The sequence below is a fragment of the Lampris incognitus genome, chromosome 19 (genome assembly GCF_029633865.1).
Source record: "Lampris incognitus isolate fLamInc1 chromosome 19, fLamInc1.hap2, whole genome shotgun sequence".
NCBI lineage: Eukaryota > Metazoa > Chordata > Actinopteri > Lampriformes > Lampridae > Lampris > Lampris incognitus.
Genome location: NC_079229.1, coordinates 36911833 through 36936106, shown reverse-complemented (window position 1 = coordinate 36936106; position 24274 = coordinate 36911833). Strand labels below are relative to the sequence as shown.

The window sequence follows — 24274 nt, the reverse complement described above, 5'->3', positions numbered from 1 at the left end:
TCAAGACAATGTTTACGGACTTTGAGTTGCCACGTGGTTAGCAAGCCTGCGTGCAGTTAGGTCAGCTAGCTAGCTAGTTCCACTCTGACATGTTGCTGTTCAGACCTCTGTCTGACACGACGGCAGCCCACAAGGACTTTCAGAGCAGCGCCTGGTTGATAAAATGTCGTCGTTCACGTTCCTTTTCTTCCACCACACAACTCGCCATTCAGAATAACAGCCCGTAAGACTGGATGCACATGAAGCTGGGTTTCCACATGATAATAAGGCAACACTATAATAACGCCTTTTCTAAGGTATCGGTGAGGCAAGACATGCACCAGTGGTCAGTGTGTTAATAGATGTGTATAAATACTTAGTAATACTGCAGCCCATGGTTAATTCATGCACCGATGTACATGTAAATAGTGTGTTAGCCATGTGCTCACACTTTCTAAAGGATCTAATGTGATCCTTTAGACTTTTGTGAGTCTCGACGTCTTTCGGTCTCATGTGTAAATGCTTCGTAAGCCATAGATAGTCCTCACTTCAGATGAGCTCATACAAAATACTTCACTAATTAATCATGACCTGCAGTATTAATAAGTACTTATAAACATCTGTTTACACACTCACTAACCGTTGGCGCATGTCTTGCTTTACAAATGATGAACTCAGTAGTTACTAACGCTTAACTAATGCTTCAGTTGTGTAGCTGTAGTGTTACAGATAATAATAGTTATGATATAGATAATAACGTTATGATAGTAGTTAGCAGCATGTGATATGACGTGTATGAGTTGTTAGATGAGCAGATTGAGTTGTTTGTCTTGTTACAGGGTGCAGAATGGGCTCGTCTCCATTATGAGCTGCTCCCTGTGTAAAATATTCACATCTTATTAAGTCATCCTCTGCTGCTGCTCACAGGCTAACCATGCTAGCTGCTCTGCTCACAGGCTGACCACGCTAGCTGCTCTGCTCACAGGCTGACCACGCTAGCTGCACTGCTCACAGGCTGACCACGCTAGCTGCTCTGCTCACAGGCTAACCATGCTTGCTGCTCTGCTCACAGGCTAACCACGCTAGCTGCTCTGCTCACAGGCTAACCACGCTAGCTGCTCAGCTCACATGCTAACCACGCTAGCTGCTCTGCTCACAGGCTAACCACGCTAGCTGCTCTGCTCACAGGCTAACCATGCTAGCTGCTGGGAGCAGGCCGCTCATATGACGACCGGCTCTCTGCAGGCTTTGCAAGATCATATCACTGTGTGTGTGTGTGTGTGTGTGTGTGTGTGTGTGTGTGTGTGTGTGTGTGTGCATATTTGCTTGTAATTGCAAGTTAGAGAGAGTTAATGAGCGTGGTCTGTGTGTTCGTATGTGTGCACGTGTGTGTGTGTATGTATGTGTTTGTGTGTGCTTGCGTGTTTGTGTGTGTGTGTATTTGCTTGTAATTGCAAGTTAGACTTAATGAGCGTGGTCTGTGTGTGTACATGTGCACGTGTGTGTGTGTGTGTGTGTGTGTGTGTGATGTTGATAGTGTGTTATCCACTCACAGTGCTTCGACACAAACAGTTGTGTTACGTAATTCTCCTGCCCACATAACCCACATACTGTGATCCTCCTGCTCCCGCTCCGACATCACACACATTCAGAGCTGTAGTGAGGAGGAGGCTGTGTGTGTATGTGTGTGTGTGTGTGTGTGTGTGTGTGTGTGTGTGTGTGTGTGTGTGTGTGGACAGGATTCTGTTTTGCACAGAGCTCGATGGGTCTGAATTGTTTCGTGTCAAACAGACACACATAAGCCTTGTGTCTTCTGGATGTCGGTGACTTCACTGAGATAACAGAGGGTTCAGGTGAAAACCGTGATTATTGCATCAGTTAGCTGGGATAAAGTCTCGAGCTCTCTCAATGGGATCGTTGTAATTTGAATTTTAATGAAATGAAATCGTTCCGGATCCGGACTGGGACCTCCTGAGGGCCCACAGCCTCTGTTTTTCACCACAAGTGGTTAATCTGCTGCTGGTTTCCAGAGACAAAGCCTGGATTAAGGACTTCAAACACACAGACTTTGATCCAGGATTCAAACCTGTGTCACTTTACACACACACACACACACACACACACACACACACACACACACACACACACACACACACACACACACACACGTACACACATTAAAGTTGTGAGTAGTTTTTTTTTTTTTTTTTTTTGCACATTAAAAATCTCAGTTTGATAGAAGCAGGTTTAACCTGCAACAAGAACACAATGGGCTTCTGTGTGCCAGGGAGTGAGAAAGAGAGAGAGAGACAGACAGACAGACAGAGTGAGAGAGAGGAGGGCGAGGGAGACAAAGACTGAGTGTGGCATTGAGAGAGACAGACAGACAGAGAGGAGGCCGAGGGACAAAGACTGAGTGTGGCATTGAGAGAGAGAGAGAGAGGGAGGGAGAGAGAGGGAGAGAGAGGGGGAGAGAGGCTGAAGGTGACATATTGAGGGAACGAGGATGAGGAGCGGGGTGGTAGAGGAAACTTATGTAACCCTCCATCTAACTTTCACGCTTCAAGCAGAGCCGTGGAGAAGCTGAAAAGCAGGAGAGAAGAGATGGCGAGAGAGAGGGGGGGGATGAATGAGGGTCTGTAAGAACTTGAATCCAAAGACCTTTGTTGTCACAGTTGACGGCGACAGAGCAGAAACAGCCACGTCGTCAGGCTGGCGTGTAATAATCACAAATGGAGCAAAACTTCTAAAACAACATTTTAAAACGCAAACTTCACTTCCACACTGCCGTAAAGAGCTGTGTCCCACACCAAAACTAGCAGCACCAGCAAGCCGGTCTGCAGCCTCCAGACACCCAGAGACGGAGAATGTTTTGGATTTGAAAACAGACCTTTATTTCTGTCTTGTTCCATTTACACAAGTTTATCTGTTATACAAATGACAACTAAACAAATTCACTGAAGAACCCCAAACAAATAATGAATGAATGATAATTTAGTTCGAACATGTAAACAAGCAGGATATAACATACAGATAAACCACTGATGCTGATTTACGACAGAGAGCCATTGATGTCTACAGTCATCTGTAGACCAGTGAAGCAGAAGAAGAAGAAGAAGATGAAGAAGAAGAAGAAGAAGAAGAAGAAGAAGAAGAAGAAGAAGAAGATGGCATGTTGTTTGACTCCCTCTGTAGTAACCTCCCTAAGCTCCCAGAACAAGTTAATTTGGAAATAGAAGGTCCTCTGCATCCAGAAGAACTCATTATGGCTCTGCAGAGTATGGAGGGGGGTAGACCCCACGGGACTGATGGACTTCCGGTGGAGTTTTACAGACCTTTCTAGAACGAGCTGTGTGAAGACATTTTAAGTGTCTTCAGTGAGAGTTTCGATGACATGTCTTTGCCACAGAGTTTCCGGAGAGCAGTCGTTACATTGTTACCAAAGTAGGTGACTTCCAGGATATGAAGAACTGGTGAGCTGTCTCTCTCCTGTGTGCTGATTATAAACTGCTTTCCAAGGCCTTGGCCAACTGGCGGAGAAAGGTGATGACGTAAATCATCCATCAAGACCAAATATACTGTGTAACTGGTACGTCAATCTTTGATAATTAATCAGAGATGTTTTGGGAGTCTCTAGTTCTTTGGGCATAGAAACTGGTCTCTTGTCGTTGGATCAGGAAAGGGCATTTCACTGGGTTGAGCACCATTTCCTCTGGAGACTCATGGAAAGGTTTGGCCGCAGCCCGGGTTTCATTGCCAAGATCAAACTACTGTATGAAGACAGTGAGAGTGTGTTGAAAATCAATGGAGGATAAAGAAGACCATGTCAAGTGTGCAGAGGTATAAGGCAGAGTTGTTCTATGTCAGGAATGTTGTATGTCATTTCAGTTGAACCGCTGTTGCATAAAATATGCTGTTGTATAGACTGACTGGTTTCATCTGATTTTAACACAAATTATGGTTTCTTAACTTAGAAAAAATTGTGACAATATTTGGGAATGTTTCAGCAGCAAAAATAAATTGGGCAAAAAATGAAGCGTTGGCAGTGGGAGGCTGGTTTTCTAGTTCAGTGGTTCTCCACCTTTTTGGGGTCCTGGACCCCCTGCGTATTTTTGATCTACCCTGAGGACCCCTCCACCTGATCTTGGGGGAGGGGGGTTGCAATTTGATAGAAACAGTAGAAACTGCATTTTAAATTGCATTATAGCATTTATTCACTCTTTGGGGCAAAAATAAGAGCTTTCAGTTGTAACTTAGATATAGTTAACAAAACAGAATTCTTATGCAGTAACTTTCAGATATATGTAACAAAACAATATGTATTCAGTAACTTTCAGATATATGTAACAAAACAGAATATGTATTCAGTAACTTTCAGATATAGTCAACAAAACAGAATATGTATTCAGTAACTTTCAGATATATGTAACAAAACAGAATATGTATTGAGTAACTTTCAGATATATGTAACAACACAGAATATGTATTCAGTAACTTTCAGATATATGTAACAACACAGAATATGTATTCAGTAACTTTCAGATATATGTAACAAAACAGAATATGTATTCAGTAACTTTCAGATATATGTAACAAAACAGAATATGTATTCAGTAACTTTCAGATATATGTAACAAAACAGAATATGTATTCAGTAACTTTCAGATATATGTAACAAAACAGAATATGTATTCAGTAACTTTCAGATATATGTAACAAAACAGAATATGTATTCAGTAACTTTCAGATATATGTAACAACAGGATTTTTGTGCAGTAACTTTTAACAATGCAAACGGGAGCGAGATCTCTTATTAAAATACAATAAATGACACTTGTGAAACAGATGTAATTAGAGGAAAAAGTCCTGTTACCCTTTATAGTTTAGGTAGATAAAGGTCTCAGTGACATTTGAGTAAAATAATCCTATTTCTATAAATGTCATAGGATCTTTTTTTTTAAAGATATTTTATTTTCACGGACCCCTTGCAATTACACCACGGACCACTAGGGGTCCGCGGACCCCCGGTTGAGAAACACTGTTCTAGTTAACCCAGCCTCCCAGGACAAATGAGCTGGAAAATAAACGGTGTGCAGTGTCTTTGGATTTATCTGGGAGATGAAGATATAGTGAAGAAAAACTGGGAAGGAGTGTTAGAGAGGGTAAAAGGAAAATGATCTTTTACCACAAATGTCATATAGGGGCACTAATCATGAATATAATAACTCGGTTTCCTCCGCATTATAGAGCCACCTACAGGCTTCTACGGGAAGTACAGTCTGTTATGGTTGACTTTTTCTGGGATAAACGTCACTGGGTGCCTCAGAGTCTCCTTTTTTTCTGACTAAGGAGGAAGGTGGACATGGTTTAGTGTATCTTTCCAGGAGAGTGGCAACTTCTAGATGGCGCAGCCACCTTTCATTGTATTGGCTTCCTGTAAGGGCTCATTATTTTCCCCATGGTGGTTTTCGGTGGGAGTGAAACCCCGGGCGTTCCAGTGTTGCGTTGCCTCGGTTTGTGGGGTTCGTGTGTTGTTCTCTGAATGACCTGCCTGAGCTACGGCACACCGCCAACACTGCCACATGTCTTTTAGTGCGGCTGCGCACACGTCTGGGTGTCACGTGAGCGTTTGGAAGCTTTAAAAGAATCAAAACAAATGTTCAGGCTGTTTTTCAGGCTGTTTTTCAGGCTGTTTTCAGGCTGTTTTTTCAGACTGTTTTTCTGGCTGTTTTTCGGTGCTGGTGACTTTGTTTCACGCCGTCGCTTTCAGCGGTAGAGGAGACACCGTTTGGTCCATGAGAGAGACAGTCTGTCCAGGACTCACACTGAGACTTTCATCAACACCTAACCATGAAGAGGAAGAGAGGCCAGAATAGTCAGCCAGAAACACACACACACACACACATACACACACGAGAAAGCCAACCTGCTGTACACATGCAGATGGCAGACGTGGCCCTCAGCAACACACACACACACACACACACAGAGCTTTAGAGATATTAGGTTAGATTGTTGTATTAGCCGCACGACCAAGGCCGGTGGGATTTGTTGTCGGTACACGTTAAACTCTGCGGCACAATACAACACATGGACGGCAGCACACACGCCACACAATATCGGCAGCGTTCCGGAGCCGTCGGTGAGAGCGAGCACTCTGATTGGCTGTCCAGCTTAGCGAATCAGTGCACGAGAAGAGAAACGGAAGTTACGAAGGCAAGCCAACGACGAAGTCAAGAGGCCACACAGCGCAGGCTCTTCTCGTTTTTCCTCTTAGTCTCACCGGAAGATTCCAAGAAGCTAATATTCTCACACTTTTAGTTCACATTTCACGTTTTTATTTCACGTATTCTCGGTTAGAAGTATCCCGGTTAGAAGCCGCTATATTACGACACCGTCTGTAGCGGGAGTTGAGTGAAAATGGTAGGCAAACGCTGATTTGTCTATCCGCAGTCCTGGGTCTTCCGGTTTCAAATTTTGGATGGCGACTACAGATTACCGCCACCTGCTGGTGTGGAGACTTATTCCCTCCCATGCCGGCGCAGAACGTACATGCTAGTTGGCCGTTGGCTGTAGTCTTCGCGGTGTGTTCAAGTGCTGTTTGCTGGCACAGACGCAGGCGACGTGAGGCGACGCAGTGTCTGGGCCCTTCCAGGGGGGGGGGGGGGGGGCAGTCTTATCCAGAGAGGGCCGGTGTGGGTGAAGGTTTTTGTTCCGACCAAGCAGTTACACACCTGATCCCACTAATCAACCAGTAGTCTTTGCTGAGGAACTTGATTAGGAGACACAAGTGTGTAATTGCTTGGTGTGAACAAAGACCTGCACCCACACCGGCCCTCTCTGGATAAGACTGCCCCCCCTGCCTTAGGGGAATGGTAGTGTGCATGTCGGTGGTGTGTGAGGAGGGGGGTGTAGGGAGGAATTCGGAGTCCTGATAGCTAGGGGGGAAACTGTTTGTGAAGCGTTTAGCCTCAGTGGAAAGTGATCTGTAGCGCCCCCCAGAGGGAAGGAGCTGGAAGAGGTGATGAGCAGGATGTGAAGGGTTGGAGATGATCTTTGCTCGCTGTACAGTCCGGTGAGTATGTAGAGATTCAACTGAGGGGAGTGGGTTGCCTATGATTTTGAATGCCTTGTTGACAATCCGCTGCAGTGTTTTCCATGTTTGACTGTCTGTGCCACTGTACCATACTGTAATGCTGTAACACTGTAATACTGTAATGTTGAAACACTGTAACACTCTAACACTGTAATACTGTAATACTGTAACATTGTAATAGAAGATGTTGGACTCAGTAATTGCTGAGTAAACCAGAACAAGAAGTTGATATCATCCATCCTTATCCTGCTCTCGGTCGCGGGGATGCTGGAGCCCATCCCAGCAGTCATTGGGCGGCAGGCGCGGAGACACCTTGATCCGGTATTTTTTAAGCTGCCTAAGAAAGTAAGTCGTTGGGCTTTTGCAGTGATGTGTTCAGTGTTCATGTTCAACTTCAGATTATTGCTGATGTATGTTCCAAGGAATTTGCAAGAGTCAGTGGTGGTGATGGGGTCTCTGTTCATTTCAAGATCCATTATTGTTGTCTCATATACAAGTACAAGAGAGTAATCTTGTGTTTCGGCTCCTCAACACTGCAGCAACATTAGCAATAAAATAACAACAAAACAAAACAAAAAAGCAGTAAATACGGTGCGTTGTATGTGTGTGTATACGTAGGCTGTGCCTTAATCTGCATATGTGTGTGTAGTTGTTTGCATATTTGTGCGTTTGTGTATGCCAAGCTACGTTTGTGTGTGTGTGTGTGTGTGTGTGTGTGTGTGTGTGTGTGTGTGTGTGTGTGTGTGTGTGTGTGTGTGTGTGTGTGTGTGTGTGTAAACTGATGATCCGCTAGAGACTATAGGTCTGTACCAGTCAGTCCGGCAACAGGCTTAGTGGTTTTTATGTTCTTTGTTCAAAAGTCTGGTTGCTTGGTTGTATGGGTGTTTTAGGATTTGGCATGCATTGGAAGTCAATAATGAGTTCTTGGGTTTGGCTGTATTAAGCAGAAGGTCGTTGTTTGCATACCGAGTGACAGCTTGGTCTACTGCAGTGTGTTACTGGGTTTCATCATTGTTGGAGATGAGGCCTACAATGGTTGTGTCATCTGCGTAGCTTATTATTTTCACAGAACTGTCCATGGATGTGAGGTGGGTGGTGTAAAGTGAGAAGAGCCAGGGGGAGAGAACACAGCCCTGAGGAGCACCTGTACTGAGGGTAAGAGGGAGTGAGGTTAGGTTATTAACCTTCACCCTCTGTGGCCTGTTCTATAGGAAGTGCTGAATCGAGTGGCATATGGCTGGGTCAATGTTCATATACATAAGTATGGTAAAGAGCTTGAGTGGGTTGATGGAGTTGAAGGTGTAACAAAAGTCTATGAACAGGATGCATGTGTATGGTGATTCCAGGTGTTGCAGGGCATGGTGCAGGGCTATGCTAACTGCATCCTCAACAGACTGGTTGTCTTGATAGGCAAACTGATATGGGTCCATCATTGGGGAGGTACAAGATCTCAAGTATGACAATGATGCGCTCAAATGCTTTCATGGCCACAGATATTAGGGCAACTGGTCTGAAGTCACTGAGGCAGGAGATCTTTGAGGACCTTGGCACAGGGATGATGGTAGAGTGATATTGATATTGTCATATTGGGCTATACAAACAAAATTGACTTGTCTTGACTAGAGAGTTTAAAGCACTGTGGGACTGTACATTGACTTAGAGAGGTGATAAATATGGTGGAAAATATTGGGGCCAGTTATGCTGCACAGTGGCTCAACAAAACAGGACTGATGCCGTCTGGCCCTGCTGCTTTCCTAGTGTTCAGCTTCTAGAATGTAGCTCTCTCCTCCTCCTTCTGGATACAGAAGGGTGGCATTGGAATGGCAGTAGGGGGAATGGCTGGTGGAATAGATTTTCAAACCTTGCAAAAATCCATCCATTACATCCATTATTCAAACTGCTTATCCGGCTCTCAGGGCCACGGGGATGCTGGAGCCTTATTTGACTTATCTGAGAAGTTATGGTCATTATCTGGAGGGGAGCAGGAGCATTTTTTGCAATCTGTCTTTTCCTTAAGAATTTTCTATATTGATCTGGAGTTACTGGAAGAGAGTTGTTCGAATTTTGTTGCATATCTGGACTTTGCTTTTCTTATTGCAGCACACAACTTATACTCAGTTGCTCTGTACTGACCCCTGTTTATGTTTTTGTACATCCAGTTCTTTGTGTAGGAGGTGTAATTCTTTGGAAAATCAGGGGTTTTTATTGCCATATAATATCACGGTTTTGGTAGGGACGCACATTTCCTCACAGAACTTGATGTATTACGTCACCGTGTCAGTGAGTTCATCGAGGGGGTCGCAAGCCGCACTAAATATATTCCAATTAGTGCATTCAAAGCACCATCGAAACGTTTCAATGGCGTCCATGGACCAGGACCTGACAGGTTTGGGTGTTTTCTTGATGGATTTAGGCTTTTGTCTGTATTTTGGGATGAGGAGTAACACAGCGTGGTCGGACTTCCCCAGTGGAGCCCTCAGGAATGCGCGGTAAGCATTCAAAATTGAGATGTAGCAGTGAGCCAGTGTTTTGTTTTCTCTGCTTTGGCAAATGACTTGTTGCTTATAGTTCGGGAGTTTGAGGGAAAGCTTCGTGTGGTTGAAATCACCTAACACGATGACAGATGTGTCAGGGTTGGCATTTTCAACAGGAAGACTTCGCTAATGGGGCGGCACGGTGGCGCAGTGGTTAGCGCGGTCGCCTCACAGCAAGAAGGTCCTGGGTTCGAGCCCCGGGGTAGTCCAACCTTGGTGGGTCATCCCAGGTCGTCCTCTGTGTGGAGTTTGCATGTCCTCCCCGTGTCTGCGTGGGTTTCCTGCGGGGGCTCCGGTTTCCTCCCACAGTCCAAAGACATGCAGCTCAGGTGGATTGGCCGTACTACATTGTCCCTAGGAATAAGCGTGTGTGTGTGTGTGTGTGTGTGTGTGTGTGTGTGTGTGATGGTCTGGCGGCCTATCCAGGGTGTCTCCCCGCCTGCCGCCCCATGACTGCTGGGATAGGCTCCAGCATCCCCGCGACCCTGAGAGCAGGATAAGCGGTTAAGATAATGGATGGAGTTTGCTAATGGCTGTGTTAGCATTAGCTTGTGGCGGAATGTAAACAGCAACGAATACAAATTGAAGTAAATTCTCTGGCAAGGTAATATTGCCTGCATTTCAGACTGATGAATTCAAGATCCTAAGAGCAGTAGCGAAGAAGGATTGTTGAGTTGTTACACCAGTGCTGATTGACCATGAGACAAATACCCCACCTTTTGACTTGTGAGGTAGTTTGACTGACCTGTCGGCTCTGAAACTGGTGAAGACAGGCGGGGCTAACACTTGATCAGGGACCGACTGATCCAGCCATGTCTCGGTAAAGCAGAGGCTGAGCAGTCTCCAGCCTCTGTTGGTTTGCTTTAAAGACAAAAGTTCATCCATTTTATTTTTGAGGGCTCACACATTGGATAAGATCAGCGCTGGTTTGGGGGCCGTTGGGGCCGTCTCCTGAACCTGGAGAGCACCCCAGTTCTCCGTCTACCCGTGTTAGATGTATTTCCCCTGGGTGGTGATCCAGGGGTGTTTACAACCGGGATGTCCTCCGGAATGTTGGCAGAAATATTGGCTGATAGTCCCAAATCGCAGGAACTGAGGCAAGCCTCACGGCGGCCATCTTGAGTATAGCATATAAATGTCTCCAACATTCCTTGGCAACACCATGACACGTATTTTCTCCAGGAAATTGACTTTATAGTCAACTCAACTCAAGTAGAGCTTTATTGTCACCTTGGCCATATAATACAGCACACAGCAGAGATGAACATGTCCCCCTTGGACCATATGGCGCAACATAGATATATAGTTATTGTAGTTATTATGACTATGAAGTCCGGCTGTGTAAGGTTATTGAGGGCAGAGGCTAAAGCTAGGCCCTGTGGATTAGGGAAGAGGGAGAAGTTAGATCGGGGATGAGGTGTGGGGAGTATGGGCTGCTGCATGGTCGTGTGTGTGTGTGTCTGAATTGGTGTGTGTAGGTGCGTGTTTGTGTGTGGGTGCATGGGTGTGTAGTCTTCTCCGCGAGGCCAAGATGGAATGATCTGCCGGCTTGCCACGTCGGTCCCAGGATTGAAGGGCAAAGTGGTCCTCCGCCGGGGTGATGGCCCTGGCCAGGTCCTCAGGACGGTGGTAGTGTACCCAGTCGGCCGTCGCAGGGAGCAGGCAAACAATGAATTGCTCCGGTGCCACTTGGTGGAGGACATTGTTAATGGATTGCATACCTGGTCATAGCCACCGTCTCACCGTGTCGAGGAGCTGCTGCACCAGGATGAAGGGGTAGCCAGTGTCCTCCAGGCTGATTTTCCTGAACCAGCGCCAATGTCCATCTGGCGTGAGCGCCACCTGGTCCGGGAATGCTTGCCGGATGGCTTGGTGTTCTTCCTGGGAGGATACCAGTAGGCTGTGTGCGGCGGCTTGGGCTTCACCAGTGAGCATGGGGAGCATGCGTACAGCCCATTCTTCCTCCAGCCAACCGCACACCGATGCGGTGCCTTCGAAGACGTTGAGAAAAGCTTCAGGGTCGTAGGCAGATGTCCTCTTGGGGAGGGTGGTCTGGGGCTGATGAGTCGGGAAAGCGTCCAGAGAAAGTGTTATAAAAACGCAACTTGATTGATTGATTGGTCACCTCCACTGGCAGCTAAAGGGGAGCACAGCAGCTCCCCCAATAGCCTGGCTCTCCTGGAGGTCGGAGTTTCGGTGGAGGGTTCGCCCCAGTGGGAATTCTTATGGCTCTATCTCTTGGTCACCCACTGTGGGAACCTCCGCGTGGCAAGTCTCGTGCCACACGAGGGTTCAGAAATGGAAGATGGACACAAGGTTGGCTAAAACATGGGGTGCTTTTATTTACACAGCTTAATTTATGGAGTTCAACGTCCACATGCTACATGGCCCGGGGCTCAGCGGTGTTGTGGACTTTCTGTCGTCTCTCCCGCTCTTGGTCTCTCTCTGCCTGTGGGTGTTCATATCAGTGTCGGTCTAGGACCCAGCTTTACTGCAGAATATAGGTTAGGCTTGCACTCCTGAAGCTGATCGTCAGTCGACCTTGCTATAGCATCTGAACTCCCACGCCCCCTCCCTCTGTCTCCGCTTGTAGCCCAGGCTAAACCACACCCCACTACCACCCCACTACCACCCCATCCCACCCCACAACCACCCTGCTACCACCCCACTGTCACCCCACTACCACCCCACTGCCACCCCACTACCACCCCGTCCCACCCAACAACCACCCCACTACCACCCCACTACCACCCCACTGCCACCCCGCTGCCACCCCACTACCACCCCACTGTCACCCCATCCCACCCAACAACCACCCCGCTGCCACCCCACTGCCACCCAACTACCACCCCACAACCACCCCGCTGCCACCTTGCTACCACAAAGGGAAACTGTCCAGTCTCAATGGAGGCTTGTCATCTGACGTTTTACAACTGTCCTGCCAGGAAATACAACCGTAACACACTTCCTGGAGGGACGGTGAAGTCAGGAAATGGAAATCCAGACGTAACACAAACAAGTAGTTTAAAATAAATCAGATGACTGATCACCTCAGCGTTTGTTTGTATTTAGAAACAAACAGAAATGCACAAACAAACAAGCACATAAACATGAACCAGTCGTGTTACTGGCTTCTCAGCTCACAAATCAACCAGTCAGGCAATCAGTCGGTCAGACCGGATCGATACGTTTGGCTCGAGGTGGGATCACGGCAAACATTCTTGTCTGTTTTCAACGGGACGCTCAGTCAGAGTCCATAAAGCTCAGAGCAGAGACGCCAAATACCACACACACATTCAACACAATGGAGTCTAAATCAGTCCTCTGTATCCGCCCAGTGCACTGGACCACACCAACACACACACCCACACACCCACACACCCACACACATTTATCAACTTGAGTGTTTTGTGTCAAAGCAATAAGAGAAAGACCGGATGTGTTTGATGGTATTATTTGAAACAGCTAAAAGGATGTGTGTGTGTGTGTGTGTGTGTGTGGGGGGGGGGGGTTATCAATTGTGAGTGTGTTTGCAGTTTTTTTATCTAGTTTGTGGTTGTGTTTATGGGTGTACAATATGCATGTGTATTTATGTGTGGGGAGAGTTTGTGGTGTGTGTGTGTGTGTGTGTGTTCCTCTTAGCTGTGTGGTTATATTTAGTTTGCTGTAAATAAGAGACAAACCTTGTCAGTCACATTAATTACAATCTGAATAATTAGTTCTTCAACAAGAATTCTGTGGCTGTGTGTTTGTGTGTGTGCGTATGTGCACTCTTGTATATGTTCTGTTACAGTTGTAGTCAGTTTCGTTAAATTGTTGGTTGTGGCACCATCTAGTGGTTAATTGTGTTTTTTCCTTAGTTAATGCATCACAGGAAGTTGATGCTCAACCTCCCGGAGGACAGTATTGTAGACCAGCAATTAGTTAATCCGCATCCATCTGCTCACATCTCATGTGTATGGCAGCATTGTTCTTTTACCCTTCCTTAGCCAATAACTACTACTACTACTACTACTACTACTACTACTACTTTCAGCTGCTCCCGTTAGGGGGCGCCACAGCGGATGATCTGTTTCCATCTCTTCCTGTCCTCTGCATCTTCCTCTGTCACACCAGCCACCTGCATGTCCTCCCTCACCACCTCCATAAACCTCCTCTTTGGCCTTCCTCTTCTCCTCTTCCCTGGCAGCTCCATATTCAGCATCCTTCTCCCAATATACCCAGCATCTCTCCTCCACACATGTCCACACCATCTCAATCTTGCCTCTCTTGCTTTGTCTCCAACCCGTCCAACCTGAGCTGTCCCTCTAATATACTCGTTCCTAATCCTGTCCTCCTTCATCACTCCCGGTGAAAATCTTATTATCTTCAACTCTGCCACCTCCAGCTCCACCTCCTGTCTTTTCATCAGTGCCACTGTCTCCAAACCATACAACATAGCTGGTCTCACTACCATCTTGTAAACCTTCCCTTTAACTCTCGCTGGTACCCTTCTGTCACAAATCCCTCCTGACACTCTTCTCCACCCACTCCTTCCTTGGCCAATAAACCATGGGCAAAATACAATCTTGTCTATGGAGTCTTGGTGAAAGAAGGTTTATCTGCTGTCAAAATACTTCACTCACGTACAGAGGACAGCACAGTAAAAGGACGACTCCGATGCAGAAAGATAATGCAGTTCATGCTGGAATGCAGGAAAGGAATCATTCAAGTTACCCTTCCACAGGCGCTGCTTCAGCTATATTGCTAGGGCTAAAGCACAGGCTGCCAAAGCGTGCTTAGCCTTTTTTGGGAAAGAGATCACAATGAAAATAGAAAAAGCACATCTAGAGGTGTCAACGGACATGCTGACCCTAGAAAAGGAAACAACCACAGCTGAAGCCAAAGCAGGGTCTCTAGAGGTGGCTGCCGATACTAAAAGTGAACATCATGGTTCTGAATTTCAGCCTCTTGCAGCTCCTCGTGATCCTGCACAGCGCTCTAAAGAATGTGCGGCTGAACAGGCCAAGGAGAATGAAGTCAGACAGTCAGTATCAGAGGTGAATCCATTCTCTCAAGACGAGGGCAGATAGGTTTACACAGAGCCACCAGCCTTGCATTCTATTCAAACCTCACACCTCAAAACATCAAGCGATCTTCTCACAGCTGACATCAGCCATGGCATCGATGCTTGCCCCTAAACATATGACAGAATCACAGCTCAGTGGTCACTGTTGGCCTAAGACATGGCTCACACTTGGAAGAATGTGGGATATGGCTACACAATTCATGCAGCATCATTCAGAAAACCCAGTCCTCTGCCTCTTTCTCAGCCTATACACCCTCCTCCCTACCACGACGGTTCAACCATGACAGATTTCGTCAGGTACTTTGCTCGTTGGGAGCTCATCACTACTGGTCTTTTGCAGTTCATGACTAAACAAGTGAACGCACTGAGAGGCTTAGAATTGACACCCAGGGAAGAAATGGATCTTTTGGTCAAGTGGTTGGGGAAAACAGTTGGCTGAGCATGCTAAATGGATCAGGGCTGTCCATGTGAGCCAGCCAGATAGGGGGCTGAGGAAGATTTGGGACAGACTGGATGAGTGCTGTGGTGCACTTGAGATAATTGAAACCGCACTTTTCCAGTGGGTCGACAGATCCCCCAAAATATCAAACAAAGATTACTCAGAGCTCTGTGAGCTAAATGATCTCATTATGGAACTGGAGTCAGAGAAGGCAGAGGGAAATCTTCCAGGTTTGGCTTACCTCGATACTGCTTGTGATGTTAACCCCATAGTACAGAAGTTACCCTACAGCCTACAGGAAAAGGGGCTATTGTTCACATCAAGCAACAGCAACAACATCAAGTACCCTTTCCTCCCTTCACCATCTTTGTTGACTTCATCAACCATCAAGCAAGGATCAGAAATGATCCAAGTTTCAACCTTTTTGCTCAGGAAGATGCCCTCTACAGACTAGACAAGGCTCCTTGAAGACACAGGCCGAGAGAAGTCTCAGTTCACAAGACAAAGGTGTTGCTTGAGGCTTCCCCTACCTCAGATGGACCTGCTAAGAGGACTCTTCACTACCACCCAGTGCCTGTCTTAACTCCCCCCTGAACTCCACACAACAGTCTTTCTTCTTCAACTTCTAGTATTTGATCCTTGGCTCTGCCTTCAATCTCTTCCTCTTCTTGATCTCCAAAGTCATCCTACAGACCACCATCTGATGCTGCCTAGCTACGTTCTCCCCTGTCACCACCTTGAAGTCTCCAATCCCTTTCAGATCGCGCCTCCTGCATAAGATATAGTCCACCTGTGTGCACCTTCCTCCGCTCTTTTACATCACCCTGCGTTTCTCCCTCTTCTTGAAAAACTTATTCACCACAGCCATTTCCATCCTTTTTGTAAAATCTACCACCATCTGTCCTTCCACATTCCTCTCCTACCCCATCACCTTCTCATCACCTCTGTTTCCTTCACCAACATGCCCATTGAAGTCTGCCCCACACACTTGTCTCTACTCCTTGGGTACCCTCTCCACCACTTCATCCAACTCACTCCAGAATTCTCCTTTCTCTTCCATCTCACACCCAACTTGTAGCACATATGCTCTGAAAACATTCATCATCACACCTTTGATATCCAGCTTAATACTCTCACCTCCAGCACACTCATGACATACTCTTCCTTCAGAATTACCCCTACCCCATTTCTCCTTCCATTCGCACCATGGTAGAAGAGTTTGAACCCACCTCCGATGCTCCTGGCCTTAATCCCCTTCCACCTGGTCTCTTGCACACACAGTATGCCTACCTTTCTTCTCTCCATCATATCGGCCAGCTCTCTCCCTGTACCAGTCATAGTGCCAATATTCAAAAGTTCCAACTCTTGTCTCCAAACTCCTACCCTTCCTCCTCTCTCGCTGTCTCTGGACATGCCTTCCCCCTCTCCTTCTCCTTCACCCAACAGTAGCATAGTTCCCACCGGCACCCTGCTGGCCAACAGTACCGGTGGTGGTCGTTGGTAACCTGGGCCTCGACTGATCTGGTATGGAGAACTGATTTATGATCCGCATATTTGATTTGGCAAAGATTTTATGCCGGATGCCCTTCCTGACGCAACCCTCCCCCCATTTATCTGGGCTTGGGACTGGCAGTTAACTAGTTGTTAAAATCGTACTTTTCTGTAGCACGAGCTTTGAAATGTAAAAATGAATCATCAATTCTATTTTACAGAACAACATGTCCAAATCTCTTAAACTTGGGTCGACCACAGACCATCTTTATGAGGTGTCAGATAAGAACTCAGCTCTGTGTTTTAGGAACCGGACCAACTGGACCACTCTGTCCTCACCTACAGGGACCACTGAGGGACAAAACATGTCATTTTTTCTTTCTTTCCTTTGTCAGCTGTTCATTAAATTCACCTTCAATGAAGACTGGAAACCAACTCCGTTATTTGCCTCAACTGCCTCCCCCAGCTGAGAGAGAGAGAGACAGACAGACAGACAGACAGAGAGAGACAGAAACAGAGACAGAGAGACGAAGTGAGTGAATGGCAGAGAGAGCTACTTTGGTTGGCTGCGAGTAGGCCAGTACATATTCGTGTGTGCAACGTGGGTGTGTGTGTGTGTGTCAGCCTCAGAGGAATGGGTTGAACTTAACAAAGTCTCTGTGGTTGCCAGTAGCGACAGGAACAGAGCGGGTGTAGTGCAACCTTAAGCCCAACAGTTTTGTGTGTTTGTGTGTGTGTGTGTGTGTGTGTGTGTTCCCAGAGTACTTAAACTCACTGATGCTTTGATCTGCTTTAGTTTCTGGAGAGGTAACTAAAACCCCACAGGAAATTTGTTTTCTTCAGAGAGAGAGAGATGGAGACAGACAGAGAGAGTGAGACAGACAGAGAGAGTAAGACAGACAGAGAGAGTGAGACAGACAGAGAGAGAGACAGACAGAGACAGACAGAGACAGACAGACAGAGAGAGTGAGACAGACAGAGAGAGTAAGACAGACAGAGAGAGTGAGACAGACAGAGAGAGAGACAGACAGAGACAGACAGACAGAGAGTGAGACAGACAGACAGACAGAGAGACAGACAGAGAGAACGAGACAGAGAGAGAGACAGACAGACAGAGAGAGTGAGACGGAGAGAGAGAGAGTAAGAAGTGAAGATGACTGGAGCATAGAGAAAAAAGAGAGAGGAAGAGTGGAGGGCCATCAGGAGGGGCTGGTTGGCGTCAGATTCTCCTCCTTCACCTCCCGTCATCTGTCAGTGACTCTCGGGTCACAGACAGTCACGAGTCAGAGGTCACATGACACTGTTGGACTGCACGAGTGACCGTAGATAAAGGCGAGTGTTTGTGTAGTTCACCGCTGAGTTCCAATAGTGTTTGTGTAGTTCACCGCTGAGTTCCAATAGTGTTTGTGTAGTTCACCACTGAGTTCCAATAGTGTTTGTGTAGTTCACTGCTGAGTTTCAATACTGTTTGTGTAGTTCACCACTGAGTTCCAATAGTGTTTGTGTAGTTCACTGCCTAGTTTCAATAGTGTTTGTGTAGTTCACCACTGAGTTCCAATAGTGTTTGTGTAGTTCACTGCTGAGTTTCAATAGTGTTTGATCTGAGAGAGTTGAGTTGAAATAAGGGGTGTTCTGACAAACACACATGCACACACACACACCATCATCATCATCTCCATCAGCCTGGTGTGGCCTGGTGTGGCCTGGTCTGCAGTCACCTCTCCCGACTGCAAACCGGTTTTCTCCACCCACCGGCCCTGTTGGTAGTCCTACGGGCCATCGTGCTTCTCCCCCTCCTGTCGACAGAGTAAAGCAATGCATGCTAGTGATAGGAGACTCCATTACCTGCAATATCAGATTAGCTTCGCCAGCCTTGGTTCACTGTTTACCCGGGGCCAGAGTCTCCGACATAGAGGCTAATCTTAGGGTGCTGGCATCACGGAGGGAGAGTCAGGGAACCCAGGCACACAGCACCACTACTTTCAGCAACACTGTTATTCATGTCGGCACCAATAATGCTAGGATGAAGCAATCAGAGATCACAAAAGCCAGCCTAGTCAGGATGCTGGAGTTTGCCAGGAAGATGTGTCGGCATCGATTAATTGTCTCTGGTCCCTTACCTGTGAGGGGTAATGGTGAGATGTACAGTAGGTTCACCTCAATGAACCGCTGGCTGGCTCGTTACTGTAATGAGCAGGGATTCGGCTTCGTTGATAACTGGCCTTCTTTCTGGGGCCGCCCTTACCTGCTGAAAGCGGACTGCATCCACCCTACTGGGGATGGCGCCGCTCTTTTGTCTAGCAACATAGATAGCTGTTTACGTGTAGTTTGACACTAGGGACTTATCATTCAGCAGGTTGCAGGTGATTAGAGAGCCTGCTAGGTTTAAATCTAGTGCGGATGTGGAGTCAAGTAGTTTAATTAATATGATTAGTCAGGGAATTTCTCATAGGGTAGATTATCAGCCTGACAGCTTGGTCTGTAACATTGAGACTGTCTCCCTACCCTGCTGTATTGCTCCCAAGCTCTCCTCCCCTAAATGTGTGAACCACAATAATCTAATAATTATTCCTACCACTGGTGGTGGTGAGATGTGCGACAAAGTACCTAATAATCTACAAAACCAAACAGCTAATGTTATCAAGAATATGACCACATATCGTCCAAAGCCTTGGTTGCCAAAACTCTCACCCACTCTTTTTCTGTGTGTGAATGGTGTCATGTGACGTGAGTCTCTCTTGCATGCATGTGCAGTCGGTTCTCCTCCCAGGTCTCCGTGGTGATGGTGGTCATCATTTGGATGCTGCCTGCCCTTCCTCTCCTCACATAAGTTTTTCTTTTTTTACATGATGATGCGGGTCGCGTGGCTTGGGTCCTGGACTGCTCGGTCGGCATGTGGACGCTGCTCGGCATCCTGTGCATCATGTTCTTCATAAATGTCATGTCCATTATAATTCTGTTCTCCTCTTTCAATGTTGTATTATGTAAACTGCGTGAACACAACATCATTGCGCACTGTCCGTCTTGGGAGAGAGATCCTCCTCCTCTGTTGCTCTCCCTGAGGGTTCTTCCTATTTTTTCTCCCTGTTAAAGGGGTTTTTTAGGGAGTTGTTCCTTATCTGATGTGAGGGTCTAAGGACAGGATGTTGTGTTGCTGTTAAACCCACTGAGGCAAATTTATAATTTGTGATATTGGGCTATACAAATAAAATTGATTTGATTTTGATTTGATCAGCGGTCACTCGGGGTCGAGTATGACCTTCCTCCCTCTGGGTCCCTCTGGGTCCTCAGGTGGGTTTAGAGGCTGATCCTGGAGCCACATAATGGGAGGATGCCTGCACGTGATAGCTTTTTACTTGGGGGGGCTGATGCTCCTGCAGCCACTGCACAGTCCTTGGCAGGGGGTTAGGGTCTTGGTTGGATCGCGCTTCATCTGGAACCTCCTCCTTGACCTGTCCACCTTGGGTGACCCTACCAGGAGCCAAGCTCCGAACGGCATAGCTCTTGAGATCATTGGTGCACGCAAGCTTCTCCACCACGGAGTAGAGCTGCTGCTCCTTCACATCAAAAGGAGCCAGTTGAGGTGGTTCGGGCACCTGATTAGGATGCCTCCTGGCGCCTTCCTTTGGAGGTTTTCTGGGGACTACATGTCCAATCTGGCCTGGGAACGCCTTGGGATCCCACAGGAGGCGCTATGGGAGGGCGTTGCTGGGGAGAGGGACGTCTGGAGTGCCCTACTTAGCTTGCTGCCACCGCGACTCGACCCCGGAGAAGAGGCTGAAGATGAATGAATGAATGAATGTTTTGTGAAAGATGCCAGCTCTAAAATAACTCGGCCTTCTGAAGGAGGGTTCAGACATCACACATCGTTTGAGAGGGCACAGGTTAAGTCAGATGAAGACGATATTAGGGCAGCATACACTTTCTTCTGTTCAGGAGGCTTCTCAATGCTTCATTGTTTGTGTGAATGTCACCGTCTGGCGGTTCATTATCCTCCAGAGGGAAAGTGACGTTCTGGTTCTGGTCTGAAGCTGCACGTCTGCAGAGCTCTTTGTTTGGATCAAAATAAACCTGTGTGCAGTGGTTTAAACCAGTTCTGCCTTTCTGGCCTTTGTCTTTTCAACCATGAGGTCATGGGATCCAGAAGGCAGCACGCTTTGTGATGCTGCTACCGTTTTGGTTGGTCCTTGTTGATTGTTGGGTAGTTGAATCCTTCAGGATGCCGTCTGCTGTGATCCTGAACGTGAAGCTGATGTGTGATCACCTCTCTGTCACTCTTTATCTCTCTGTCTGTCTCTCTCTTTCTTCTCCTTGCTTTACTTTCAACTCAGTTTGACAATCTACCACTCCTCTCTCTCTGTCCCTCTCAGTCTCACTCACTCTCTGTCCCTCTCTCTCTGTCTCACTCTCTCTGTCTCACTCTCTCTGTCTCACTCACTCTCTGTCCCTCTCTCTCTGTCTCACTCTCTCTGTCTCTCTCTCTGTCTCTCTCTCTCTGTCTCTCTGTCTCTCTCTCTCTGTCTCTCTCTCTCTGTCTCACTCTATGTCCCTCTCTCTGTCTCCTCTCTCTCTGTCTCTGTCATTTTCTCTCTCACTCTCTGTGTGTGTGTCTCTCTCTCTCTCTGTCTTTGTCTCACTCTCTCTGTCACTCTGTCCCACTCTCTCTCTCTGTCCCACTCTCTCTCTGTCCCTGTCTCTCTCTCTCTGTCCCTCTCTATGTCACTGTCTCTCTCTGTCTCACTCTATGTCCTTCTCTCTGTCTCACTCTCTCTCTGTCTCGCTCTGTATTTGTCTCACTCTCTCTGCCGCTCTCTGTCTCACTCTCTCTGTCACTCTGTGTCCTCTCCTCTCTCTCTGTCTCTGTCATTTTCTCTCTCACTCTCTGTGTGTCTCTCTCTCTCTCGCTCTCTCTGTCTTTGTCTCACTCTGTCTCACTCTCTCTCTCTGTCCCTGTCTCTCTCACTCTGTATCACTCTCTTTCTCTGTCTCTGTCTCTCTGTCTGCCGCTCTCTCTGAGTGAACGTGAGAGTGAGCGTGCTGAGTGGTGGCGTGAGTGGATTTCTATCTCTTTGTCTCTGGTGAAGTCCAGAGTCTGGGTTGATTTCAGGTTTTATAAAGCGATGAGGAATGTGGATGTTTTCGTGTAACAGTGGTGCTGCAGTCATGTGATTTGTTCTGTGGTGGATGATGAGTTGGTTTTTACTGTTTTTGGATGAAACTTGAAAAATAAAGTGGTGGGTGGATGTTAAGTGATGTCTATTCTGTTGAAATGGACTGTCTCTGAGTCGTGGACTTCCATGAATTCCTTATGACCACTTTGTGATTAATTTTAATTTTAAATAAAGTGAAAATTAAAAATCTCTCTCTCTCTCTCGGTGCATGCTGGGAGTCAGTGTGTGAGTGTGTTTGGTGAGAGCGAGGTGCTGTTATAATAAGGTTGATTTGCTACTTTTGCTGTAGTTTGTGTGTTTGTTGTAGTTTTTTTCTGAATGGTGTAAAAGGGATGGATGGCGTCCTCGGATACACATCCCCTCTTCTCTGACATGGTGTGCGGGTTCAGCCTGATCCATCTGTTCCGGTAGAGGCGGTTCTCCTGGCTGTGAGAGACCGTGTGGGACACACCAACCTGTCCTACGCCTCCAGGATGAACAGAGGAGTGATTGTTTTCCTGAAAGAGGAGCATTGTGTGGCTGAGTTAATACCGAGCAGCGTCTCTTTGAACAGTGTCTATCTGCAGGTTTCCCGCTCGCCATGCCCTCGGCCTGGGTCGCTGTCTCCAGTGGTCCCCCGTTCATTCCCATTGAGGTGCTGAAGCGGGAGCTGCAGCACTTCAGAAAGCTGGCGAGCAGTTTTTTGACTGTGGGGTTACTAGCGGGGGGGGGGCAGTCTTATCCAGAAAGGGCCGGTGTGGGTGAAGGTCTTTGGTCCAACCAAGCAGTTACACACCTGATCCCACTAATCAGCCAGTAGAGTCTTTGCTGAGGAACTTGATTAGGAGACACGGGTGTGTAACTGCTTGGTTGGAACAAAAACCTGCAACCACACCGGCGCTTTCTGGATAAGACTGCCCACCCCTGGGCTAGACTGTAAGAGCAATAAGCTGAAACATGTCCGATCCCCCCGAAACAGATATTCCATCCATCCATTATCCAAACCGCTTATCCTGCTCTCAGGGTCGTGGGATGCTGTAGCCTATCCCAGCAGTCATTGGGCGGCAGGCCGGGGAGACACCCTGGACAGGCCGCCAGGCCATCACAGAGATAGGTAGTCATGTTTCTGAGTTTTCCGTCACAGATGCTGGAGGTTTCCTTCAGCATGACAAATGGGGAGGGACATTACGTGGTGTAAGCCTGCACAGGCAACATGAAATGCTTTGTGTGGGGATGTAGGGCAGAGGCGGATCACTTGTCCTCACTGACTAGCCAAGGGGCGCCACAAGCCGGGGGCCGGGCCGGTGGAGATGCACACTTATACTGGTGCTCTGCCAGATGAGGAGCCAGTGGATGCTACTGCTCCATGTGTGTGTGTGGGGGGGGGGGTATCCCGCCAACTGAGCCCGAGGCAGGAGAGGGATACAGCAGGCAGACAGACAGTCAGGCAGGGGAACAGCGAGCTGATTCAGACAGGGAGAAGGTAATTGATGACAGCTCGGCTGTGGGTTCTTGAATGTATGTGTGTTGTTGTAATTTTTAATAACAGATAAACTTGTGTAAATGGAACCAGATAAAGATAAAGTTCTGTTTTAAAATCAAACTCTCTCTCTCTGTCTCTGTCTGTCTGTCTGTCTGTCTGTCTGTCTGTCTGTCTGTCTGTCTGTCTGTCTGTCTCTCTCTCTGTCCCTCTATCTCTCACTGTCTCTCTGTCTGTCTGTCTGTCTGTCTGTCTGTCTGTCTCTCTCTCCAGTCATTACCCAAAGACCTCGTTCACCACTGTGGCTGACACACCAGAGAACCTGAGACTGAAGCAGCAGAGTGAACTGCAGAGTCAGGTACACACACACACACACACACACACACACACACACACACACACACACACACAGGCGTGCACGCACTACACACACGCACACAAGCACAATACTATATACATTCGCATAAACACACAGCTATCACATGTTCACTCATAACTAGTCACACACACTCACAGAGAGATATACAAACACACACACACACACACACTAAAACTCACAGCTGTACACTTCTACACACATGTGCGCAGACACATTAACAGCATCCACATGGATCCTTTTCCAGTTTTCAAACAAGTCAGGCAGGTGGCCATAAAACAGAACGAGGGAGGGCTGTGATGGTGCATGTGTGTGTGTGCGTGTGTGTGTATGTGTTATCAGCACTACCCTAGTGCGGCATCAGAAACTACGTTAGTGAAGGAAGCTTGAGGTGACTAATACTGTTCTGCCCCTGCTCCCTGTCTCTCTCTCCCCCGTCTCTCTCTCTCTCCCCCGTCTCTCGCTCTCTCTCTCCCTCCCCCCTCTCTTGCTCTCTCCCCCTGCCTCTCTCTCCCTCCCTCCCCCTCTCTCCCTCCCCCCTCTCTCAGGCTCTCTCCCTCCCCCTCCCCCTCTCTTGCTCTCTCTCTTCTCCCTCTCCCTCCCCCTCTCTCGCTCTCTCTTGCTCCATCCCCCCCTCTCTCCTTCCCCCCTCACTCTCACC

At 47.4% G+C, this 24274-nt stretch overlaps 1 protein-coding gene across 2 annotated transcripts in view; it reads left to right on the top strand.

Annotated features, from left to right (window-relative positions):
• nebl (nebulette) overlaps positions 1–24274 on the top strand; it is a 176476-nt gene that overhangs the window by 12285 nt on the left and 139917 nt on the right. For both annotated transcript variants that reach the window (XM_056299295.1, XM_056299294.1), the window contains exon 3: positions 23511–23595. In XM_056299295.1, coding sequence (XP_056155270.1) covers positions 23511–23595 — 85 coding nt within the window. The remainder of the gene's footprint in view (positions 1–23510; positions 23596–24274) is intronic.